This window comes from Caenorhabditis remanei, chromosome IV (genome assembly GCF_010183535.1).
Source record: "Caenorhabditis remanei strain PX506 chromosome IV, whole genome shotgun sequence".
NCBI lineage: Eukaryota > Metazoa > Nematoda > Chromadorea > Rhabditida > Rhabditidae > Caenorhabditis > Caenorhabditis remanei.
Genome location: NC_071331.1, coordinates 20,917,535 through 20,939,042, shown reverse-complemented (window position 1 = coordinate 20,939,042; position 21,508 = coordinate 20,917,535). Strand labels below are relative to the sequence as shown.

The 21,508-nt window shown below is 38.5% G+C and overlaps 6 protein-coding genes across 6 annotated transcripts; 2 read left to right on the top strand and 4 right to left on the bottom strand.

Moving 5' to 3' along the window:
- Positions 1–2,568: 2,568 nt before the first annotated feature.
- GCK72_015481 (uncharacterized protein) lies at positions 2,569–6,799 on the top strand (the record flags this gene model as incomplete). Its single annotated transcript, XM_053730900.1, has 6 exons — positions 2,569–2,719; positions 3,171–5,448; positions 5,492–5,812; positions 5,864–5,966; positions 6,038–6,436; positions 6,482–6,799. 6 exons carry the CDS (start codon positions 2,569–2,571, stop codon positions 6,797–6,799), a joined length of 3,570 nt encoding a protein of 1,189 aa, XP_053585672.1.
- On the bottom strand, positions 6,626–9,242 carry GCK72_015480 (uncharacterized protein; the record flags this gene model as incomplete). Its single annotated transcript, XM_053730899.1, has 7 exons — positions 6,626–6,795; positions 7,028–7,241; positions 7,574–7,679; positions 7,747–7,887; positions 8,795–9,002; positions 9,058–9,179; positions 9,235–9,242. The coding sequence occupies 7 exons, from the start codon at positions 9,240–9,242 to the stop codon at positions 6,626–6,628; spliced, it is 969 nt and encodes a 322-aa protein (XP_053585671.1).
- A 3,257-nt stretch (positions 9,243–12,499) lies between these two features.
- GCK72_015479 (uncharacterized protein) lies at positions 12,500–13,561 on the bottom strand (the record flags this gene model as incomplete). Its single annotated transcript, XM_003092534.2, has 3 exons — positions 12,500–12,972; positions 13,024–13,139; positions 13,194–13,561. 3 exons carry the CDS (start codon positions 13,559–13,561, stop codon positions 12,500–12,502), a joined length of 957 nt encoding a protein of 318 aa, XP_003092582.2.
- A 350-nt stretch (positions 13,562–13,911) lies between these two features.
- Positions 13,912–15,526, bottom strand: GCK72_015478 (uncharacterized protein; the record flags this gene model as incomplete). Its single annotated transcript, XM_053730898.1, has 4 exons — positions 13,912–14,384; positions 14,438–14,553; positions 14,601–14,847; positions 15,502–15,526. 4 exons carry the CDS (start codon positions 15,524–15,526, stop codon positions 13,912–13,914), a joined length of 861 nt encoding a protein of 286 aa, XP_053585670.1.
- On the top strand, positions 15,435–16,276 carry GCK72_015477 (uncharacterized protein; the record flags this gene model as incomplete). The annotated part of the gene is made up of 3 exons (XM_053730897.1): positions 15,435–15,580; positions 15,634–15,752; positions 15,804–16,276. The coding sequence occupies 3 exons, from the start codon at positions 15,435–15,437 to the stop codon at positions 16,274–16,276; spliced, it is 738 nt and encodes a 245-aa protein (XP_053585669.1).
- A 4,523-nt stretch (positions 16,277–20,799) lies between these two features.
- GCK72_015476 (uncharacterized protein) lies at positions 20,800–21,063 on the bottom strand (the record flags this gene model as incomplete). Its single annotated transcript, XM_053730896.1, has 1 exon — positions 20,800–21,063. One exon carries the CDS (start codon positions 21,061–21,063, stop codon positions 20,800–20,802), a length of 264 nt encoding a protein of 87 aa, XP_053585668.1.
- Between the last annotated feature and the right edge of the window lie 445 nt (positions 21,064–21,508).

Here is a 21,508-nt window from a genome sequence, read left to right as displayed (position 1 = left end):
TCCCATATTTTGTATATTAGTAGTGTCTGACGTAACTAAGAAAAATCCAAAATTATAGCTGCGCTCTCGGAGGTTTCGTAGAGTTACACAATTTTTTTGAAATTTTTCAAAAATTTCGATGTCTCCACTTTGAGAACTCGTAACTTTTTGAGTTTTTGAGCTACCGTGATGGTTTTAGGCTCATTCGATAGGTAATAACGCCGACTTCAAAAACGTCTCTTTGCGCACTTACCGAAAAAATTAGCCTGCTGAGCTACAGTTGAAAATGTGAAAAAATTGTTAGTGTGAGGTAACGATAAATGCCAAATTTCGACAATCGGGGAACTGGGGACTACCACCAGCGTACTTCTTACTCCGAGTTATGTCTGTATACGTGTTCAAATATAGGTCGAGCCTTTGAGTTACAGGAGTTATTTCAGTTTTTCTGAAAAATTTCAACTTTTTCACGTACCTCTATACGTTCAAATTTCATCAAAAAATAAGAACAATGGCGAAGTAACGAAAAAGAGGCTATAACAGAAAATTTTGCATTAACTAGCCATGTCTGTTGTTTTTTGGTGCTGTAACTTCAATATAAACATGGTTCAATTTTGGACCACAGAACGTATAGGGGTACGTGGAAAAGATGAAAATTTTCAGAAAAACTGAAATAACTCCCGTAACTCAAAGGCTCGACCTATATTTAAAGACATATACAGACATAACTCGGAGTAAGAAGTACGCTGGTGGTAGTCCCCAGTTCCCCGATTGTCGAAATTTGGCATTTATCGTTACCTCACACTGACGTTTTTTTCACATTTTCAACTGTAGCTCAGCAGGCAAAGTTTTTCGATAAGTGCTCAAAAAGAAGTTTTTGAAGTCGGTGTCATTACCTATCGAATGAGCCTAAAACCATTACAGTAGCTCAAAAACTCACAAAGTTACGAGTTCTCAAAGTGGATACATCGAAATTTTTGAAAATTTTCAAAAAAGTTGTGTAACTCTACGAAACCTCCGAGAGCGCAGCTATAATTTTGGATTTTTCTTAGTTACGCCAGACACTATTTATATACAAAATATGGGAAGATTTCAGGGGGGACACCCCGGGTCATTCCCATGTAAGTTGTAGTCTGGCGCGCCGTTGACGTGAATCTGAATCTGGGAAAGTAGGTTATCAAAATGTTGTTTGTGTGAATTGTAATCATATTTGGGCCATATAGTCATCACATATCATAAACCTTTCACAGGACGGAAGAAAAATGATGACAAAGAAAAATGATGACTAAAAAATGATGACTTTTTGCTATTTTTGAATAAGTAAGATCAAAAGTTTATTACCGGTCATGACCCCCAGTGACGTTCACGCGATTTGAGATCACTGAACCCTCTCAAAAACTAAAATCAGTAAGATCGTGTAATTTTTTATGAGAAAAATACAGAAAACCATTTTTGAAAATATTAAAATTATGACGCTTATTTGTAAACTAATCATTTTTTCCTGAGCTGACCCCAAAACCTAAAAAGCTGAATAGCTAGAAAAACTGACAAAATTCATTTCCGTTTCGTTTATTTCCAACCATTCCTATCACCAAAAATGCGGTTCAATACGATTCCCATATTCGTATTGATAACATCCTTAGCCTCTCATGGAATATCATATCGTAAGTGGGGGAAAGCAAGTTGTATGAATCTGACTTAGTTCACTGATTCTAAAGATACCAAACACGTCATCGACGGGCGTGACGTTGGCGCGTTTTGTGACGGTTATGTGTCACTATTGATATTGATATTTTATTTAACTATTTAAATATACAGAAAATGTCACTGGAGGTCAGGTAAAGTCCCTCACGAGACTAAACCTGAGAAAGGAAACCGGGAATAAGGAATTATAAAATAGGTGTTGGGCAAGGGGGAGGGAGAATAAAGAAAAAAAAATCAGAATCGTGCAATATTATTTACAAGAATATTATTTACAAGAGGTGATCTAGATGTGATAAAGCTAATCTAATTTATTCTAATATTGCCCTATTTAGATATTAGCGCGATATGCGTCTTACAACCGCACTCTACCAAAACCCGAGAAAATAGTGTGCGAAATTAAGAGACTCAGAGAAAAAGAGACATTTCTCAAGGGGTTTTCGGTAGAGCGAGGTTGTAAGACGCGTGTCGTGCTATAAATCGGGGCCTACATTGGCGCATTTGAAGATCTCTGAAACAACGCAAAAATTGAAATAAATGAGACCGCGGTCACGGTAAATTTATGGAAAAAATATTAGAAAACCGTGATTAAAAATAAAAAATTTGACGTTTTTGACAATCCAATTTTTTCTGAGATGCTCCCAAAACCCAAAAACCTACATAACCAAAAAATGTCCAAATTCATTTCCTTCCCATTTATTCCCAATTCCAAAAAATTGCCCAAAATTTCGAAAATTTGAGAGCCCAAATTCATTTCCCTCTACCAAAAATGCGGTTCAATACGATTCCCATATTTGTATTGATAACATCCTTAGCCTCTAATGGAATATCATATCGTAAGTTTTAGAACAGGACTGGGAGCACGGGACCTATATGTACGGGTACACCAAAATGTATCCTATAATTTCAGCGCCAACAACTACTATCAAGCCAACGCCTTATTCTCACCCTACGACAAATGCAATTTCCACTTCTCCTCCGCGTACTAATCCGCCGTTTGATCGTGGTTTCAAGTATAGCAAACTGAATGATGATGAATCAGGTATGTAAGACTTATGAGAGTGATAAAAAGGGATGAGACACAATTCGCTACGTCTAGACTTAGCTTGTGTTGGCGACAACACGGAGCTTCATAATATTAGTACCAAATTGAACTATTTAACACGCGAGATAGTTGCGAGGGTTTTTGGCTCCGGAGTGTAGCAGTTTGATCCCCTTTTCACATGAGTTCCATAGTTGTCCGGAATCCGGATTCCGGAAATTCCGGATTCCGGAATTCCGGGTTTTTTTGACATTCCGGTTCCGGTTCCGGATTCCGGAAAATTAAAATATTGATTCCGGTATTTAAAAAACTTCATTCCGATTCCGGATTCCGGATTCCGGAAAATGAAAAATTTGATTCCGGTTCCGGATTCCGGATTCCGGTTTTTCGGAAAATGGCATTCCGTACAACTATGATGAGTTCTATCCTCCTTAAAATCCCCAATTTTCAGACAAAACTACCGAATCCAACTTCCACATCTTCCTCACCAAAATCTCCTCTATCGCTCGCCTCGCCAATACAATCAAAATGCAATCAGACATCATGAACCGTTCTGGAATCGACAACACAATTGGTGAGCTTCTCAACTTGGGTCCCTACAATGCGTCCAATCTTCGAAAACTGAAAGTAAGTGGTCTGGATGAGTTTATGGATGTTGTGAAGACTTTTCTCCGATCAGTCAACACTGCCTATATTAAGAACGGTGAAAAATATATCAGCGCTTGCGAAGACATTCGGATCGGATCGAAACCTATTCGAAGTAATACACCGTATTCTTTTCCGTTTCGAGCGGAATTTTATGAAAAAGTAGAGGGTTTGAAAAACAAATTCGATGGCATCATTGTCGAAAATGCACTGAAAAAACTGAGATCGATATCTACTACTCTTCAAACAGTACAGACGTATTCATTAGAAGAATTTGTGTTTGAAAGTGAAAAGACAACAGTTGTGCAAGGTTTCCATAAGCTTTCAAATGAAATAGAAGATGCAAAGAATGATGTCAACAAACTGAAAGAATTTATCGCCTCCATAGCCGATTACCAATATTTTAAGGATGAATACGAACGGAATCCAGAATCAGAAAACCCGATGATATTGGTTGGTCTCACCGAACTTAGTTTGGATAAACGTTTTGAGACATTGCCTTCTATAGTTCCGATGAGTTTTAAAGAGAACTTCATTATGTTGGATAAAATGAAAGAACTCGTCAAGCCGCTTGAATATTTCTTTGATTTTATTGAGCATATGATCAAGTATCCAAATGTTCCATCAGCAGATCTTAAAGGATTTGGAGCAATCAGTCAATTGTCATCTGAAATCAATGATCATTCGTTGAATGGACTATTGAAAAATCAAACAGATATAGAGAAATTGATGGATGGTCTGAGTCCGATTTTGACGACGCAGAAAGCATCGAAACTGGCTAATATAAGCTTCTCGACAAACCAAAAGACTCGAGATGTTGTGTCAAATATCTATTCAATTGTGAAAGATTTAAATGAGATTTCATCGAGCGTTGAAAACGTTGATAACACATTCAATGATTATGAGAATTGTTTGAAAATAACTTGGTATTCTCAAGGAATCACGTTAACGGCTATGTCTGCCGAAAGTGAAATGTTTGAAGATCTTTATATGCTATCGATGCTTTGGATCGATTACCAAAAGCTGACAACTGAGTTAACAAATGTGACAAGTTTGATAACATTCAAACATCCAAATGACATTTTGGTATCTTATTCTGAAATTTCAAAGGTGGACGTTCAATTGAAATCAATACTGAACGAACTGAAAAAATCATTGGATCAATTTCAAAGAATTCCCAAGGATTTCAATGCTGACACCTTTACTACGCATATGAAAGAAGTGTTGAACTATAAAGAAACGTTTAAAACTAGTCTTAAAAATAAAAGATTAGCAAACGAATACTTGGTCTTCAACTGTTTGGAAGAGTTAGGAAGTCGGTCAAGAGACGTAAACATAGCGAGTCGATTGGTTCGGAAGCTGACAGTGTATCTGGATTCGGATCAGTTAAGTCTCTTGAAAACTTATTTCAATAGTCTCAAGGAGCCAGTAAAACTGTTCACGACAAACGAATCAATTGAGACAGAGATGAAGAAACAATCGGTAGAGAAAACAGTTCAAGACTTGAATCAACAGGATTGGTCACTTGCAACTACGATTGATAGAGCAGTGACCGGAATCAAGAATGTTCTGGAAGTGAAGAAACTCGTGGATCTGAAAATTCTGGGGCAACTGCTGAGGAATATGGATACTGTATCCGAGGAGATTACAAAGTTATCTGGTTGGAGTATAAAACGGAAGTTGAAAAAGAAATGGAGAAAAGTCTATGATGTCGTCGATCGGATTGAGATGGGTCTCCAGTTTTTCGAGAATTGGATCCATGAAACAGATATCTCGACAATGCGTAACATCTCGGAGTATGGATCATTTTTCACTGGTTTCGAGAAAATGCCTGATATGTGGATAGATAATTCGCTGGAAGAAGTATTGGATTACGTGATACCACTGGTAGAGGATGGGACATTGCGGAATGAGTTGATTGATTTGAAGTCGAAATTAGATCGAATGGCTTCATTGGATTTGCAGTTCTCCAAGTATAACTATGAAAAAGTTCCGGAAGCTTTTGAGAAGTTTGACAAGTTTTTGAATGAATTCTTTGCTGAAGACTTGGCGATTGGTTCAGAGGAAGTGACGGAGGATTGGACGTGAGCTTTCTACGGTTTTACCCAAATAATTTGATTTTTTCAGCATCTACTACTTGTGCCTCCTTCTCCTTATCTTCATCCTAATCACTGGAATTGTTCTATTCATTTTGTGGTACTACAAACTGCTCTGCTTCAAGCAACGGAAAAACTGGACGGTGTGCTCAGTTGTCGACATGGATGCAGATGATAAAACAGTGAATCCATTGACAGAAGACCTTCTCGTCATTATGGTTGTGAATGCGTCAATGGGTGCAATTCAGCAGAAATACGAGTTATGGATGGATTTGATGAAGATGGTGGTGAATGAGACACGAAATGAGAATAGAGCATTTCCGTATGTTCAATTGGCTATTCGAAAGAATTGGTTAGTTTTATGGATTATAATTACAGACAACTATAATTAAAAGGTTTTCAGGGATGTCAATCTTCCATTGAATCCGTGGACGGCACTCCAATCCATCAGACTTCATGCGAATACTTTTCTGACTCGGATTGGAAACATTTTCACAGTTACACAGGTATGCATGCGTCGCAGCTTGAGTCGATACTCAGTGAATGTGGAGACATAACTAATTATACAAGTTTCCAGGGACCCATGTATGCATCGGATGACCACGACGACACTCGTATCGATTTCCTCTCATTGATCGTCAAGGACGAGTCGGAATACGCAGTGATGATTGGACAAGCTCAGTCAGAAGAAGATCCGAAGAATCTCAACCTTTGTGCCGCCTATTTCAGTCAAGGTCCAGGTGGATCAGTCAAGATTGGACCGTTTACTGTGGAGACACTGGACGAGGCACCATTCAACCAGGGAACAGCACAGATTGATGTGACACTGCGGACTCTGAAAATTACAGACAAGCGGAAGAAGAAGGCCACTCGGACAATCAAACACTTCCATATGTCAACTTGGAATGATGAGGATATTCCTCCATTTGGATATGAGACGTGTTATCAGGTTATGCAGACGATCATCAAGTCGAAAGTGAGTATCTTGTTTCAGACTGAATATATATTGATTATATTTCAGAAACCCATCCTGGTCCACAACACGAAAGGAGTTGGCAGTGCGATGGCTTTTGTGGGACTGGAATACACTTCGAGAATGATGGAATACCATGAGGAGTACACGTACAAGGACGCATTCGGAAAATTGAGCGAAAAACGTTATTGCTCATTCCAAAATGCTCGCCAAATCGGATGGATGCACGTGGGATCCATCTTCTTCACCAGCCGTAACCATAATCTGGATATGTACATGTTCAATCAGATGAACAATGTCTTCTTGGAGGTGGATAGAGCGTACAGTGGAGTTCCGAAGAATGAGAATGGTGTCAAGTGGTGCTAGAGAAGAATGATATAATTATTCTCTGGATTGAAATAAAAATGAATAGAAATCACATCTCGGTTGGTAGAATAAAGTATACGAGCGCTGTTCTTGATTTAACAATGTATCAAAAATGACTAAATCACGAAAACAGTTCAAATATATTTTAAGCTACACATTTTATTAACAATAATTACAACCAGTAGTCAAAAACATTAGTGATATAAGAAAGTGGTCCTTGAATCTTACAATAACACATCGGAGTGTCGAAATACGCCGAGGTGCACTTAGCAGTACTCCCATATCGATCCATTCTTACCACTTTTGCAACGGTAGCAGTATGTGTCTCCTGATTGTACGTCATCATTGTCTGGAAATGGACTGCACTCGGTTCCTTTGTCGTCACTTCGATTTCATAGGTATTCCATGGGGTACTGTAGTCGTATTCAATGAGGGAGGGGACCTGGAAACGGATGTAACTCAAAATTGTGAAAAGCTATCTAAAAACTGTCAACTACAAAAATGTAGCTCTTGAAATGTTCTACATTTTTGTAGTTGACATATTTTTGATACCTCTCCTCCCTGCGGAGTTGCCAACGTTTGAAGGTGAGAAGAGACGCAGAGAAACAAGAGTGTCTCGTTGTCTGCGTCTCTTCTGGCCTTCAAACGGCTGTAACTCCGCGAGGAGCGGAGATATCAAAAAATGGTCAACTAGTAAAACATGGAAAATTTCAGAAGCTATAATTTTGTTGTTGACCATTTTTCAATATCTCCGTATCCCAAGGAGATACAAACCTCTTTCAACTCATATCGCCGGCAGATGGATGTGAAATTCAATTTGTCTAGTTGCATGTGTACATGATCCAGAACTTTCTGTCCGAGACGCATTTTAAGATCTTGGCTGTAACAATAATTTGATCAATTTCATTTTCTCCGCGTCCTTACTCCTTAACTTTCGTCTTTTTCACCTGACAAATACAGTATTGATTGGGGATGGGAAGTGTCCCACAAGTTCTCGGGAACTCTGGTTGTTTCCGTAGCAGAGAGTGTCATTTTTCATTGGGAATTGATAGGGGATTACGATCAGTGAAGGCGGTGACAGGTTGGTACTGAAATATTTCCATTTGATTGGATTTTTTTTTCAATATATTGGAATTTTCCATAAAATTTGATGTTTGAAAAGCAAAACTAAGCTCAAATTCGAATTCCTCATTAAAATCTACCCTTACCCCCATTTTTCTGCGTTTCTATCTCTCATTTTGTGTTTTTCGGATTACTGTAGCGCCGATTGTGTGCATTCACCGAACACCCTGACGACAAAATGCACAGAATTCGAAAATTGAGTGAAAACTGTCTGAATAGGGGTAAAAAGGGGTGGGGAACTCGAATTTAACATGGAAATTTAATTTGGAACATGTTTTTATGAAGAAATTGAAATTTTGAATCGAAAAACTTGTCAAAATTTAGAAAAATTGCAATCAAACTCAATTAAAACTTAATTAAAAGATGGCGGCGTAAAATTTTCTATAAGTTGGTAAATAATTAAATTTTAAAAGTTTACCATAAGAATATCCAAAATCGTTGCCCTTGTATCGAAATGAGTCTGTAATTGGTTGGAATTTACTCTCATCATTTTCAACATCCCGTTCTTGTCATCTCGAAACTTTTTAGGCACCGAAACTGCTAGAAATGGATTATTCCTTTCGAACGATCCGATTTCCGATGTGATGTGCTGGAATATGGGGGTTACTGTAGCTGTTATAGTGACACACACTTACATCACCCACTCTGATTCCATGATCTCCACTAATAAATATAAAAGAATCGTCTAGAATTTCACGATTTCTTTCGAGAAACTGCGTAAAGTAGTCGTCGAATCTCACGGGGCCATCCGGGTACTCATGGGCGAGATCGGTAAGCCAAGTGAAGGTGAATAATGGGCGGTCTGCAATTTTCAGAAATTTAATTTATATCCATCAAATAGCCCTTTTCACGGTCTACGTTTTTGTCTCTCACCTCGCCAAACACAACTCCGCCGCCTCGTTGACAACGCGCCACGTGGAATCGACCAGCTGTGTCCACGGCTCAAAGCTCTTATCACAATTGTTCGTCGGAAATTTGGCAGTCAACACTTTTCGAATATCCGCATGCCAGATATCATATTCAGGGAGGACACAAGTATTCTGGGAGTTGCCAGTGGAGTCCACGTGGAGGAAAGAGGAGGCTGGAAAAGAAATTGTCAATAGAGCGCATATTCACACCTGAAACCAAAAACTCACTGAAATTAGTGTCATCCGTTTTTTGGAGTTCCAGATGAAATTGTTGATTTTCAAGGAATAACTTTCTATGAATGATTAGATTAACAGCAATGAAAATACTGAGGAGTAGACATGAATTTCGGCTGAAATTTCGGAAAAAAAAAGGGTGTATTTTTCAAAAACAGCTGCACAGCTTACCTGTTCATGGCTCGAGGAGCAGAAAAAAATAATGTCACTTTTTTTGTAAAACTTTTTATTTATTTTTTATTTTTTATTTGTGTAACGTGGATAATCCACGATCCAAAATTTGAAAAGGTCAGATCATCTTTTTTTTTCAATTTATGTCACGTTTAAAAATATTTTGATGCTCAAAATTTGCTATTCTTCTTTTTTTTTCAAATTTCCCGCTAATTCTTCCAATTAGACTATTTGGTTGTAGCGTTTTTTGTGAAAGCTTTAAATTGTTTTCGAGATTTGATGAAAAATTGGGATTTCCGAGCACGAATGGGTTTTTAAGACTCGAAAAAAATAATGAATATCACTAAAATCCGCATGCCCCCAGTGATCACCACCACTGCATAAAACGTCTGAAAAAAAACGAGTTTTTCGGAGTTAAATTCTTGAATTTGTATGAAAACTGTAACTACTTCAAGGACAGACCACCAGAAACCTGTTTTTAAGAACAAAACTTTGAAAAATTCAGGAAAAATCATCGAAAATCACTATTTATGTTACTTAATTTTTGAAATTTTTGAAAAATTCCACAGAAATTACCAAAAAATTTGGGTTTTTTTGAAAATTATTCGAAAGTCTCTTTCGGGACTTCTTATGAATACCCTTAACGGAGGTCATATTCTCACCTCACATCGTAAACCAGTTTTCCCAGATGACACTCTAAGATACAGTGCGCCGCAAATGGTCTATAAATGTGTTTATGAGTTATACAGATTCGGACAAAAAGGTATCAACTTTTGGTTGTTTCAGTTGAAAATGCCCATCTTTGAGAGTGCGTTATAGTGAAACTAACTGTCACACAGAAGAAATGTTTATGAAGAAATTTACATTTTTAGAAATACCATTGAATAGATCTCATTTCGCTGATTCTATTGATACCAAACATGACATGTCTGGGGTGACGTTGACGCGTTTTCTGGTAGCTTCAGTGACAGAAGAAAATTCGGAAAGACCTTTATTTGATGGAAAAATTGAAAATTATTTATGATGAATTGTTGAATATAAAATTAAAGCATTTTCTTATTATAAAACCTTCAAAACATATAGTTGAAAATATGACCTTGGAGTTTGTAAGACTTCACGCAATAGAATTTCTTCACTACTTTCAGTAAGAATTCGGCTATCGTTGGGGTTCACAAAATTCACTTTGTGGTTGATTGTATGCGTGTTGGAGCGTGCCCATCCATCACTAACAATGAGCGTTTCTGTAAATAAAGTTGTTCCTTATTCATTTTTGTTATCATTCCCAACATACGAGGGTTCACATGGGATCTTTTTTGGGTACTTCAAACATTGCAACCTGAAATCAATTGTGTTCAAAGGTTAAACAAACATTCGAATTACTTCTCCTCTCTCAATCAACCCGAAAGTCCAAATGGTAGGGCGATGCACTTTCATCCAACTCCACAATTTTTACTGAACTTATTTGAGTGTTTCCTTTTTCGAATAGTTCTGATTTATTCACCTGGTTTTTCAAGGTTGATGTTTGCATTTGCCTATCATTCCCATTGTAAGCAGTCTCTGAACCAATTCTGAAAGTCTCCAACTGTGTTTTCAGGCAATCCAAAAAGTTGGATTTTCCATAAAATTAGCGGCTAGATAAATCGCTTTTTTATTGGAGCTCTCAGTCTTTCAAAAAAAATCATCTCTGAAATATTACCGTTCAGGAAGAAACTCAAATTTGTTTACCTAACATTTTTTGTCTTTCACAAGTGACATTAATTGAGAGCACCAAGATTGGCGACATTCTCTTTGATTCTTGATAAGTCCATACCTAAATAAAAATTCTTTAATAATTATGTTTTCTTTTTTTCTTAGGTACTGACTTACATTACGGATTTTACACTTTTTCCATTTATAAAAATTTCAAACGGAAAAAGGACACCGTGCTGCATCTCCAGAAGTCCAAAATACTATCCTTGGCTAAAACGTTATAACTCATTGTGAAAGTATCCAAATTGAACGAAATTTGTCGAAAAAGATGCGTAATCTACATACATCATCGCTATTGTAAATCATGATTTTGATCAAAAATTTGAATTTTTCACTCAAAAGTTTTACTTTTTATGCTTTTTAATTATAAAACAGTGGCAACTCGCAAGTAGGAGTTGAATTTTATATGAGAAACAAATTCTATACTTGAAAAATTGGGAAAAAGTTGGAAACCAAAGATTGAAAAAAATCCAATTTTTTTCCTCAAAATCTTGTTTTTTAATTGTGAACCCGGACATTTTATCCGGTTCCAAAATGTCCGGTTTCTAAATGTCCGGTTGCAACATACAGAAAATAGAGAAACTACAAGATTCCCATTTTTTTAAAGCAGCTTTTCGTGTTTAAGTCGAAAATCAGCGTAACCTTCTTCCATTAAAAATCTATATTTTTCCAAAATTTTTATTGACCCACCTTGTTCCAAACAAGCCAATAAAAGTATAATATAATTTTTTAGAATTCAATAAAAATCAGCAGAATAATTATTGGGGGACCAAGCCATTCAGTAGGCAGTCGAAGCAAATAATATATGGTAAATGAATATTTAAAAAACTGAGAAGACAAATATTTGTGGGTGAACCATCCGAACACTAGTGGAATAAAAATGAGTCCGTTGAGTCCGCTCCCTTCTCCGAAAAGATAACATTTTATGAAGAAACGGAGACAACCAGAAAAAAAGAAAAAACAAATTATCCCATCCCGGCGGGAAGGGTTCTGCTCGAGGGGGCCATTTGTCTGCGTCTCTCGTTTCTCAACACTATTTCCTTGAGGCTGTCAGTCAGAAGGACGGGGGGAGGAAAGCATTTTAAAATAGCCAGATGGAAGGGGTGACGTTGACGCGTTTTTTTGGAGGAATGGATTTTCTAGTTTTCAGATGGATCTGGCTGTTTTTCTAATTAAGTTTTCAACGGGGTTTCAGAAAATTTTACTATTCTGAAAATACCAATGGATAGATCTGATCCTGCCATTAATACCAAACATGATATGGCTGGGGTGACGTTGGCGCACTGAAGTAAGAAGAGGGAAAAACATGTCGACTCGATACCCTAGAGATGCGATACGGAGACACAAAGAGTGTCTCCGTAGAGACATCGGAAGAGTGTCTGACTATCGGCTTGTCCAGATTATCAGTAACCACTCGAGATTCTCTGTTACGCCGTCGCTATTCTGCCAAAATACTCAAATTCATTTATTTCTCATCAAAAACCATAACAAATCAAAAAAGTCACAAAAATAAGCATCACATATCATTCATCTCAATCAGAATACACTTCTTTTCCTCTTCTGACGTCTTCTTCTTCTCATCTCCAGAAGTCTCCACAATCTTCTTCTCATTCTTTACCGATTTCCCACAACATTTGACAATATAGTAACCCATCGTAGCCACCAACCAGATCAACACACAAATCTCCGCCAATTTCCCAAAAGACTGATATGTCTGTGCGTCTTGGTGTCCGGATGTCCGTGGCTTCTCTTCATATTTTTCGAATAGTTGATAGATATCGGTTCGATTCAAAAATTTGTTTGAAACCGTCAAGTTCGCGCCGAAATTTGTCATAAAATTCAGTTTTTCCTCGATTATATAGAATATCTCGCAGTCGTTCCCGTAGTATCCTGTTGGACAATGACATAGAGTAGAAGATACTGAGAAGCGGTCGCCCCCGTAACATTCTCCACCGTTTTTGCAACTGAAATTTGGACAGCCCGATCCGACTGAAACAATATAACTTATACTTTTATTCGTCACAAAAACCGAGAACTCACACTTGTGACAATTCCATCCACAGTAGCCCGGGGCACAAACCGAACTTCCATGTTTATCACATCGCCATCTTTCTTTTACCAAGCAGTGCTGGTGACAAAGGGTTCCGTACCAATCTCTAAAAACGGGGGGGGGGGGGGGTTTTAAATATATATCGGATATCTGGACTCACTCGGCACACTTGAATTTCATCTGGAGACCGGTGTACGGTAGTGGCAATTCATTAATGTCGTATACTGGTCTCCTCCAGGGATTGAAAATCACGGAATTCGAAGTGATATTGTTGTGAATCGTGACATTCATCAGTTCTTTAGAGCTATTTGATAAATCGAATCCTTCGAAAATCAATAATTCTGGAGTATTTGGCTTCAAATGACGCCAAGTGACATGTGACTTATTTTCATAGGTTACCACGAATCCTGTATGTACTGAAGCTCCAGATTCGATAAGAATCTCTAGAATATCGGCGCCATAAGTTGGAAAGGAGAAAGTGGCGGATGATAGTAGGATAGAAAACGAAAAGAGTAGTAGGAGACGCATTGTTAGATGAGGAATGAAAGAGTATTGAGGGTTACGAGGAGACAAATCGATAAGACCGCGACGCGGCTAGTCGCGTTGCGTGTCGCTAAAGAGCCTCTAGGAAATTGCGATGCATCTCAATGGATATATCTTGGACAACAAGACTGCCTGTTTCCCAAAGATCCTCAGATCTCCAGATATTCCCAAAGACCTTTTTATGTACACGCAACGAGTCACTGTATCCGCGTCGCGGTCTGATCGATCTGTCGTCTCTGCCCCCTGTCACTAAACCGCTATACTGCCAAAATACTCAAATTCATTTATTTTTCATCAAAAACCATAACAAATCAAAAAAGTCACAAAAATAAGCATCACATATCATTCATTTCAATCAGAATACACTTCTTTTCCTCTTCTGACGTCTTCTTCTTCTCATCTCCAGAAGTCTCCACAATCTTCTTCTCATTTTTCGATTCTCCACAACATTTGACAATATAGTAACCCATCGTAGTCACTAACCAGATGAACACACAAATCTCCGCCAATTTCCCGAAAGACTGATATGTCTGTGCGTCTTGGTGTCCGGATGTCCGAGACTTCTCTCCATATTTTTCGAATAGTTGATAGATATCGGTTCGATTCCAGAATTTGTTCGGAACTGTCAAGTTCCCGCCGAAATTTGTCGTAAAATTTCGTTTTACCCTGTACATTTCGAGCTCCTCGCAGTCTTTACCCCAATATCCTGTTGGACAATGGCATATAGCCTCAGATTCCGAGATACCGCGTATACATTCTCCACCGTTTATGCAACTGCAATTTCCGAAGGGTGGACAGTCCGATCCGGCTGAAACAATCGAATTTATTCACATTTATTTGTCTTAAAAACCGAGAACTCACACTTGTGACAATTCGATCCACAGTAACCATGGGCACAAGCCGGATTTCCATACTCATCACATCGCAATTTGTTTTTCACCACACAGTGGTTATGGCAAAAGTATCCGTACCAATCTCTGAAAACGGGATTTTAGATATGTAGATTTCGGACATCCAGACTCACTCGGCACACTTCATTTTCATCTGGAGACCCGTATACGGCAGTGGCAGATGGTCGAAATCGACTACCATCTTATTCCTGGGTGGGAAAACCACGGAATTCGAAGTGATGTTGTCGTGAATCGTGACATTCATCCGATATCCACTTAAATCGAAATCTTCGAAAATCAATAATTCAGGAGTGTCTGCCTTCAACTGACGCCAAGTGACATGTGACTTATTTTCATAGGTTACCACGAATCCAATATGTACTGGAGATCCAGATTCGATTAGAATCTCCAGAATTCCGGCCCCATGCGTCGGAAAGGAAAAAGTGGCGGATGAAAGAAGGAAAGAAAAAGAAAAGAGTAGTAGGAAACACATCGTTAGATGAGGAATGAAAGGGTTCTGAGGGTAACGAGGAGACAGATCGATGAGACCGCGACGCGACTAGACGCGTTGCGTGTGCCTAAATAGGTCCCTGGGAAATCGGGACTCGTCTACGTCACCTCAAAAAAAATAGACAACAAGACTGCCTGTTTCCCAGAGATTCCCAGAGACCTATTTACATACACGCGGTCTTATCGATCTGTCTACTCGTAACCCTCAGAACCCTTTCATTCCTCATCTAACGATGCGTCTCCTACTACTATTTTCTTTTTCTATCCTACTATCATCCGCCTTTTTCACCATTTCTTCGTATGACTTTGGAATTTTGGAGATTCTTATTGAATCTTAAGCTCCAATCCATGCTGGATTTGTAGTAACCTATAAAAACAAGTCACATGTCACTTGGCGTCATTTGAAACCAAACACTCCCCAATTATTGATTTTCGAAAGATTCAATTTATTTCCTGGGATGAATGAAGGTCTGATGAATGTCACGATTCACGACAACATCACTTCAAACTCCGTGGTTTTCCTACCTGCCAATAAACCGGTAATCGCCATTAACGAGCTTCCACTACCGTATACCGGTCTCCAAATGAAACTCAAGTGTGCCGAGTGAGTCCTACTTAAAAATGTCTCTAAAAAATATCTAAAACCCCTTTTTTCAGAGATTGGTACGGAATCTTTTGCCATCAGTACTGCTTTGTGAAAAACGAAAGATGGCGATGTAATGAGCATGGAAATCCGGCTTGTGCCCAGGGTTACTGTGGATGGAATTGTCTCAAGTGTGAGTTTTCGGTTTTTGTGACGAATAAATGTATAAGTTATATTGTTTCAGCCGGATCGGACTGTCCAGTTTTCGCAAATTGCAGTTGTCAAAATGGTGGAGAATGTTACAGCCCTCTCTCGGAGTCTTCTACTAAATGCCACTGTCCAGCAGGATACTTGGGTGACGACTGCGGTTTTTTCTATATAACCGAGTCAAAACTGGATTTTGTGACTAATTTCGGTGCGAACTTGTCGGTTCCGAACAAATTCTCGAATCGAGCCGATATCTATCAACTATTCGAAAAATATGAAGAGAAGCTGCGGACATCCGGACAACAAGATGCACAGACATATCAATCTTTTGGGAAATTGGCGGTGATTTGTGCTTTGATCTGGCTTGTGGCTACGACGGGTTACTGTATCATCAAATGTTGTTGGGAATCGAAAGAACAGGAGCAGATTGTGGAGACTTCTGGAGATGAGAAGAAGAAGACGTCAGAAGAAGAGAAGAAGTGTATTCTGATAGAGATGAATGATATGTGATAATTCTTTTTGTGACTTTAATTTTTTGCTACTTTTTGGTAAAAATAAATAAATTTTAATACTTTAGCTGTATAGCTACGACGTGTTAGAAAATCTCGAGTTCTCACTGATAATCAGGACAAACCGATAGTCAGACAGACCATCTCGTTGTTCAAGAGAAGTCCACGAGATAAATAAACGTCTTTAAAAAATTCAGCGTAGGGCACGACAATATGTAAAAAAAATATTGTGAAATCAAGAACTTATTTGATGAAAGGGAACACGTAAATGTCACATTTGCTGGTCAGGTGCATCTCCTCATCAAAAAACGCGTCAACGTCACTCCAGTCATGTCATTTTTGGTACCATTGGAATCAGCGAGATGAGATCTATCCATTGGCTTTTTCGAATTTCTAGATTTCTTTTTGTGTGGTCTGAAAATCGCTCTGAAAGTGGAATAGAAACATGTGCTATTGCAAGTGATCCATCTCTCCCCCTATGCTAAGGGACACACAGACAAACAATCTCGTTGTTCAAGAGGAATCTATTAAGGTGTGTTATGTCACCTTAATCGATTCCTCTTGGACAACGAGATTGTTTGTCTGTGTGTCCCTTAGCCTGGTGACGTAGAATCCCAACTTCCCAGAGACCTATTTACATACACGCAACGCGACTAGCCGCGTCGCGGTCTCATCGATCTGTCTACTCGTAACCCTCAGAATCCTTTCATTCCTCATCTAACGATGCGTCTCCTACTACTATTTTCCTTTACTATCCACCTTTCATCCGCCTTTTTCACCATTCCTGCGTATGACTCTGGAATTCTGGAGGTTCTTATCGAATCTGAAGCTCCAATCCATGCTGGATTCGTGGTAACCTATGAAAACAAGTCACATGTCACTTGGCGTCATTTGAAACCAAACACTCCCCAATTATTGATTTTCGAAGGATTCAATTTATATTCTGGGATGAATCAAGCCCTGATGAATGTTACGATTCACGACAATATCACTTCAAATTCCGTGGTTTTCCAACCTGCCAATAAACCGGTATACGACATTAACAAGCTTCCACTACCGTATACCGGTCTCCAGATGAAATTTAAGTGTGCCGAGTGAGTCCTACTTAAAAATGTCCAACAAATATATCTAAAACCCCGTTTTCAGAGATTGGTACGGATACTTTTGCCATAACCACTGTGTGGTGAAAAACAAATTGCGATGTGATGAGTATGGAAATCCGGCTTGTGCCCAGGGTTACTGTGGATGGAATTGTCTCAAGTGTGAGTTCTCGGTTTCTATGACAAATAAATGTATAAGTTATATTGTTTCAGCCGGATCGGATTGTCCAGTTTTCGCAAATTGCAGTTGTCAAAACGGTGGAGAATGTTACAGCCCTCTCTCGGAGTCTTCTACTAAATGCCACTGTCCAACAGGATACTTGGGTGACGACTGCGGTTTTTTCTATATAACCGAGTCAAAACTGGATCTTATTACTAATTTCGGCGCGAACTTGACGGTTCCCAACAAATTCTCGAATCGAGCCGATATCTATCAACTATTCGAGAAATATGAAGATAAGCCATATTGGACATACGGACAACAAGATGCACAGACATATCAGTCTTTTGAGACATTCGCGGCGGTTTGTTTTTTGATCTGGTTGGTGGCTACGACGGGTTACTGTATCATCAAATGTTGTGAGAAATCGAAAAAGGATGAGAAGAAGATTGTGGAGACTTCTGGAGATGAGAAGAAGAAGACGTCAGAAGAGGAAAAGAAGTGTATTCTGATTGAGATGAATAATATGTGATAATTCTTTTTGTGACTTTGTTGTTGTTAAAGACAAATGAATAAATGTGAATGTTTTGGTACGAAAGGAGTAGAACACCAATGATAAACGACCTCCACAATACCCTTCCAGTAATCAATTGCCTCTCCCTATCAGAAAACGCGTCAACGTAACGCCAGATCTATACAATGGTGTGTTCAAACTTTCAGAATTCTGTCTGTGACATCTGAAAATCGCTCTGTAAGTGGAAGAAATGTGTTTATAAAATCCTGATATTGGATTACGCGCCAGCGTCACCCCAGCCATATCATATCAGTGATTTTCTAGTCGACTTGGGTATTTGCAGGCTTATTCATTCATTCATGTATTTATTTTAAGAGTAATTGAAAATTAAGAAACAAAAAGAAAATCCGTTGAAAAAATTATGCTGTGAATGTGCTCAATACCAAGGAAAAGCTGAGTCATGTAGAATTCAACAAGTTGTGTTCACTGACGTACTCCATGATGAAGTAAATACGCTTCTCGGTGTGGAACGTGACGGGAAGCTTCACTATCATCTGCTCATCTCTTTGGCTCTCGATTCTTGTTTTTTCTAGCAATTTCATGGCAACGTGGGAGTTTATAGGGGAGCATTGGGCAAGGTAGACCTGTAAAATGAAAACACATTAGTCCGAATTGTGATCTAACATGAAAAATAGTTTTCAAAAAATAGGTTTTCTGGAATTACAATGGAAGTCTTTGTAGACGCGACTTTCAAACGATCTATAAATTTGATTATAAATAGTTTCGACTGTACTTGCAAACCGGACCGACACGGGCCGGCGCGTAACTCGCTTCAAGCTCAATATTATGAACTGAAAAATATACCAAAATGTAGATCTTGACGAGTGGATGGCTATTCGTTAATGTGCCGCGGGCCGGGCTTGAATGGATTTTTTGGCCATTTTCGCGTTTTTTGGCACTTTTTCCCGGCCCGCGGCACATTAACGAATAGCCATCCGGCCCGTAGTAGATCACGGACATAGAACTCGTTGAGATCTACATTTTGGTATATTTTTGAGCTCATAATATTGAGTTTGAAGCGAGTTGCGAGCCGGCCCGGGTCGGCCCGTTTCGGCCTGGTTCGCAAGTATGGTTTCGACTACAGGAAGTCTATTTCTGCCATTAAAACCGGTTAAATGTCAATGCGAGCCAATTTTTGAGCTCTCAAAGTTTTCATATGGCCAAGCTTTTTACCATAGAACTCCAAATCGGCTATTTTTGCAACGTACGAGTACAGGACATAAATGATACCGCCGATTCAAAATGTCATGCGAAAAAGCTCAATCATGTGAGTTCACAGACACATTTAGCCGGTTTTGAAAGCAGAGATGGTTTTCCCGTAGCCGAAAATACCTATAACCAAATGTATGGGTCGTTTGAAAGCCACGAGTATGACCACCACTTGTTCCAATGTTCATTGAAACCGTCATTTTCTCAAATCCAATTCCAAACAAACTTCACTCACCGCAGCTTAGTGACCAGTGTCTGCATCAACACAGTCAGATTCATCGTGATTGCGTTTTTTGTCCTTGCCGAGTGGATTTCAACTGGGTTGCAAAATTTTATGAAGACAGAACATCTGTAATGAAAATGTTGAAAATGATTAAAGTCAAATAAGAATCAATAACCTTTCTATCTGTGAGATCTTCCCAGTGTGGTTCTGCAATGTTTCCTTCCATTCTTCACGTAGGGCTGGAAAAAGGAAACATTCTCAATTTAAGACGTTTGGGAACTTTTCCCACTGTTAGTGATTTTCTCACAAGATAACTTACCTTTTCGAAATATCCTTCACCAAGTTTTTTGAGCAGCTTGTAGTTCTCCCGACGCAATCGCTACGGGAGCACATGTTGATTATCCATACTTTTTTTCATAAAATCCAGGAGAAGAATATCAATTCTGCAAAAGCCACATGTATGAATCAGCAACAAAAAGTAACGAAATCTCACTTCTTGTTTCGACTGACGAGACATATAAAAAAAAGGAAAAATATAAGTTAGAATTCAATAAAAATCAGAAGAGAAGGGGTTGCCGCCATTCCGTTCGGCGGCATAGGAGAACGTATGAGTAAGTTAGAAATGGAGAGACGATCAATGTGACCTTTCCTGCTAGAGAGAGTGTCTTTTTAGACGCAGATATCTTTTGCCTCTGTCGTCTCTCATAACCGAGTACTGTCTATGAACTCATGAGAAAGAAAGGCACGGGACGGTGTCGAATGTCGAAATATCTCAATTCCTGATAAACAAATGGGATAGCACACTGATTCATGCATGAGAAATGAATTTATATACTTGATTTTTGTAAATATGACGAATATATTTCCTGTGAAGATGACGACCAGTGAACATGTGTACAGTATGAAAAAAATGAAGAAAATGCAGAAAGTACGTATAGATTTTATTGATGGTTTCAGATTGGTGAAATAAGGGAATGATAAAGAGTTTGGAAATTTTACATACAATGAGATTGATTAGTGGTAGTGGCTAGAAGTTTTGTTGAATAGTAATAGGTGAACCTGAAATTTGAAAAATAATCATTGAATACCTTTTAATCACTATTTGTAATGCCCAACTCACCATGTTTTTGGATATTCTAGTATGATTGGATCATCGCAATCTTTATTTGTTGGCAATTGGTATGGAGCATCTTTAAAAGAGTAGTCCAGAAGTGTGTTCCATTTGACTCCACGGAAGAATCGGTGTTCTGTTTTCATGTCAGGATTTCGAATGCCCAAATATCGATGTGATCGTCAGTTGCCAGAAGGATGTTCTCCCGTTTGATGTCGCGGTGCATGATGGATTTTTCATGAAGACACCTATGAAGCTCTGCCATCCTGACCTGTGAGCAGCCAACTCCAGAACCAAACAAAGTCTGATGGAAGTTTGAAACGCGGCCAACATCTTGATGATGAATGGGTGGTCGAGTTCTTTATAGATTCTCAACTCCCCTTTCTCCGATTCTTGGAGGGTTGGTGTCATCAGCCTCCAGTTGTTCACAACTTTGATTGCACACAATCTATAAAAAAAATTATTCATTAAGTATATCACGCCGAAAGTATACAGTTTAAAAAAATTGCATCTCTACTGTTGAAACTGAAAAAAGCGCCGAATTGGTCAAAATCACGTTTTTGACCTAGAAACTGCATTTTTAGTCTTAAAAAATGATCAGAAATCGATATTTTTAAGCAAAACCCGGGATTTCATGAGAGAAATATGTATTTTCAGAACAAAAATGAGTGAAATCAAGTTTCTGAGCAAAGAATTGAGATAATAACTTGAAAACTTATATTTTCACGTTTAAAATGTGATAATTTTGGGCTAAAAGTTAGTTGTTGGTGTAAATTGAATTTTTGGCCGAAAATTACGACTTTTGACTTCAAAACTGTATTTTTAAATCGAAATTTGTAAATATGAAATAGAATTC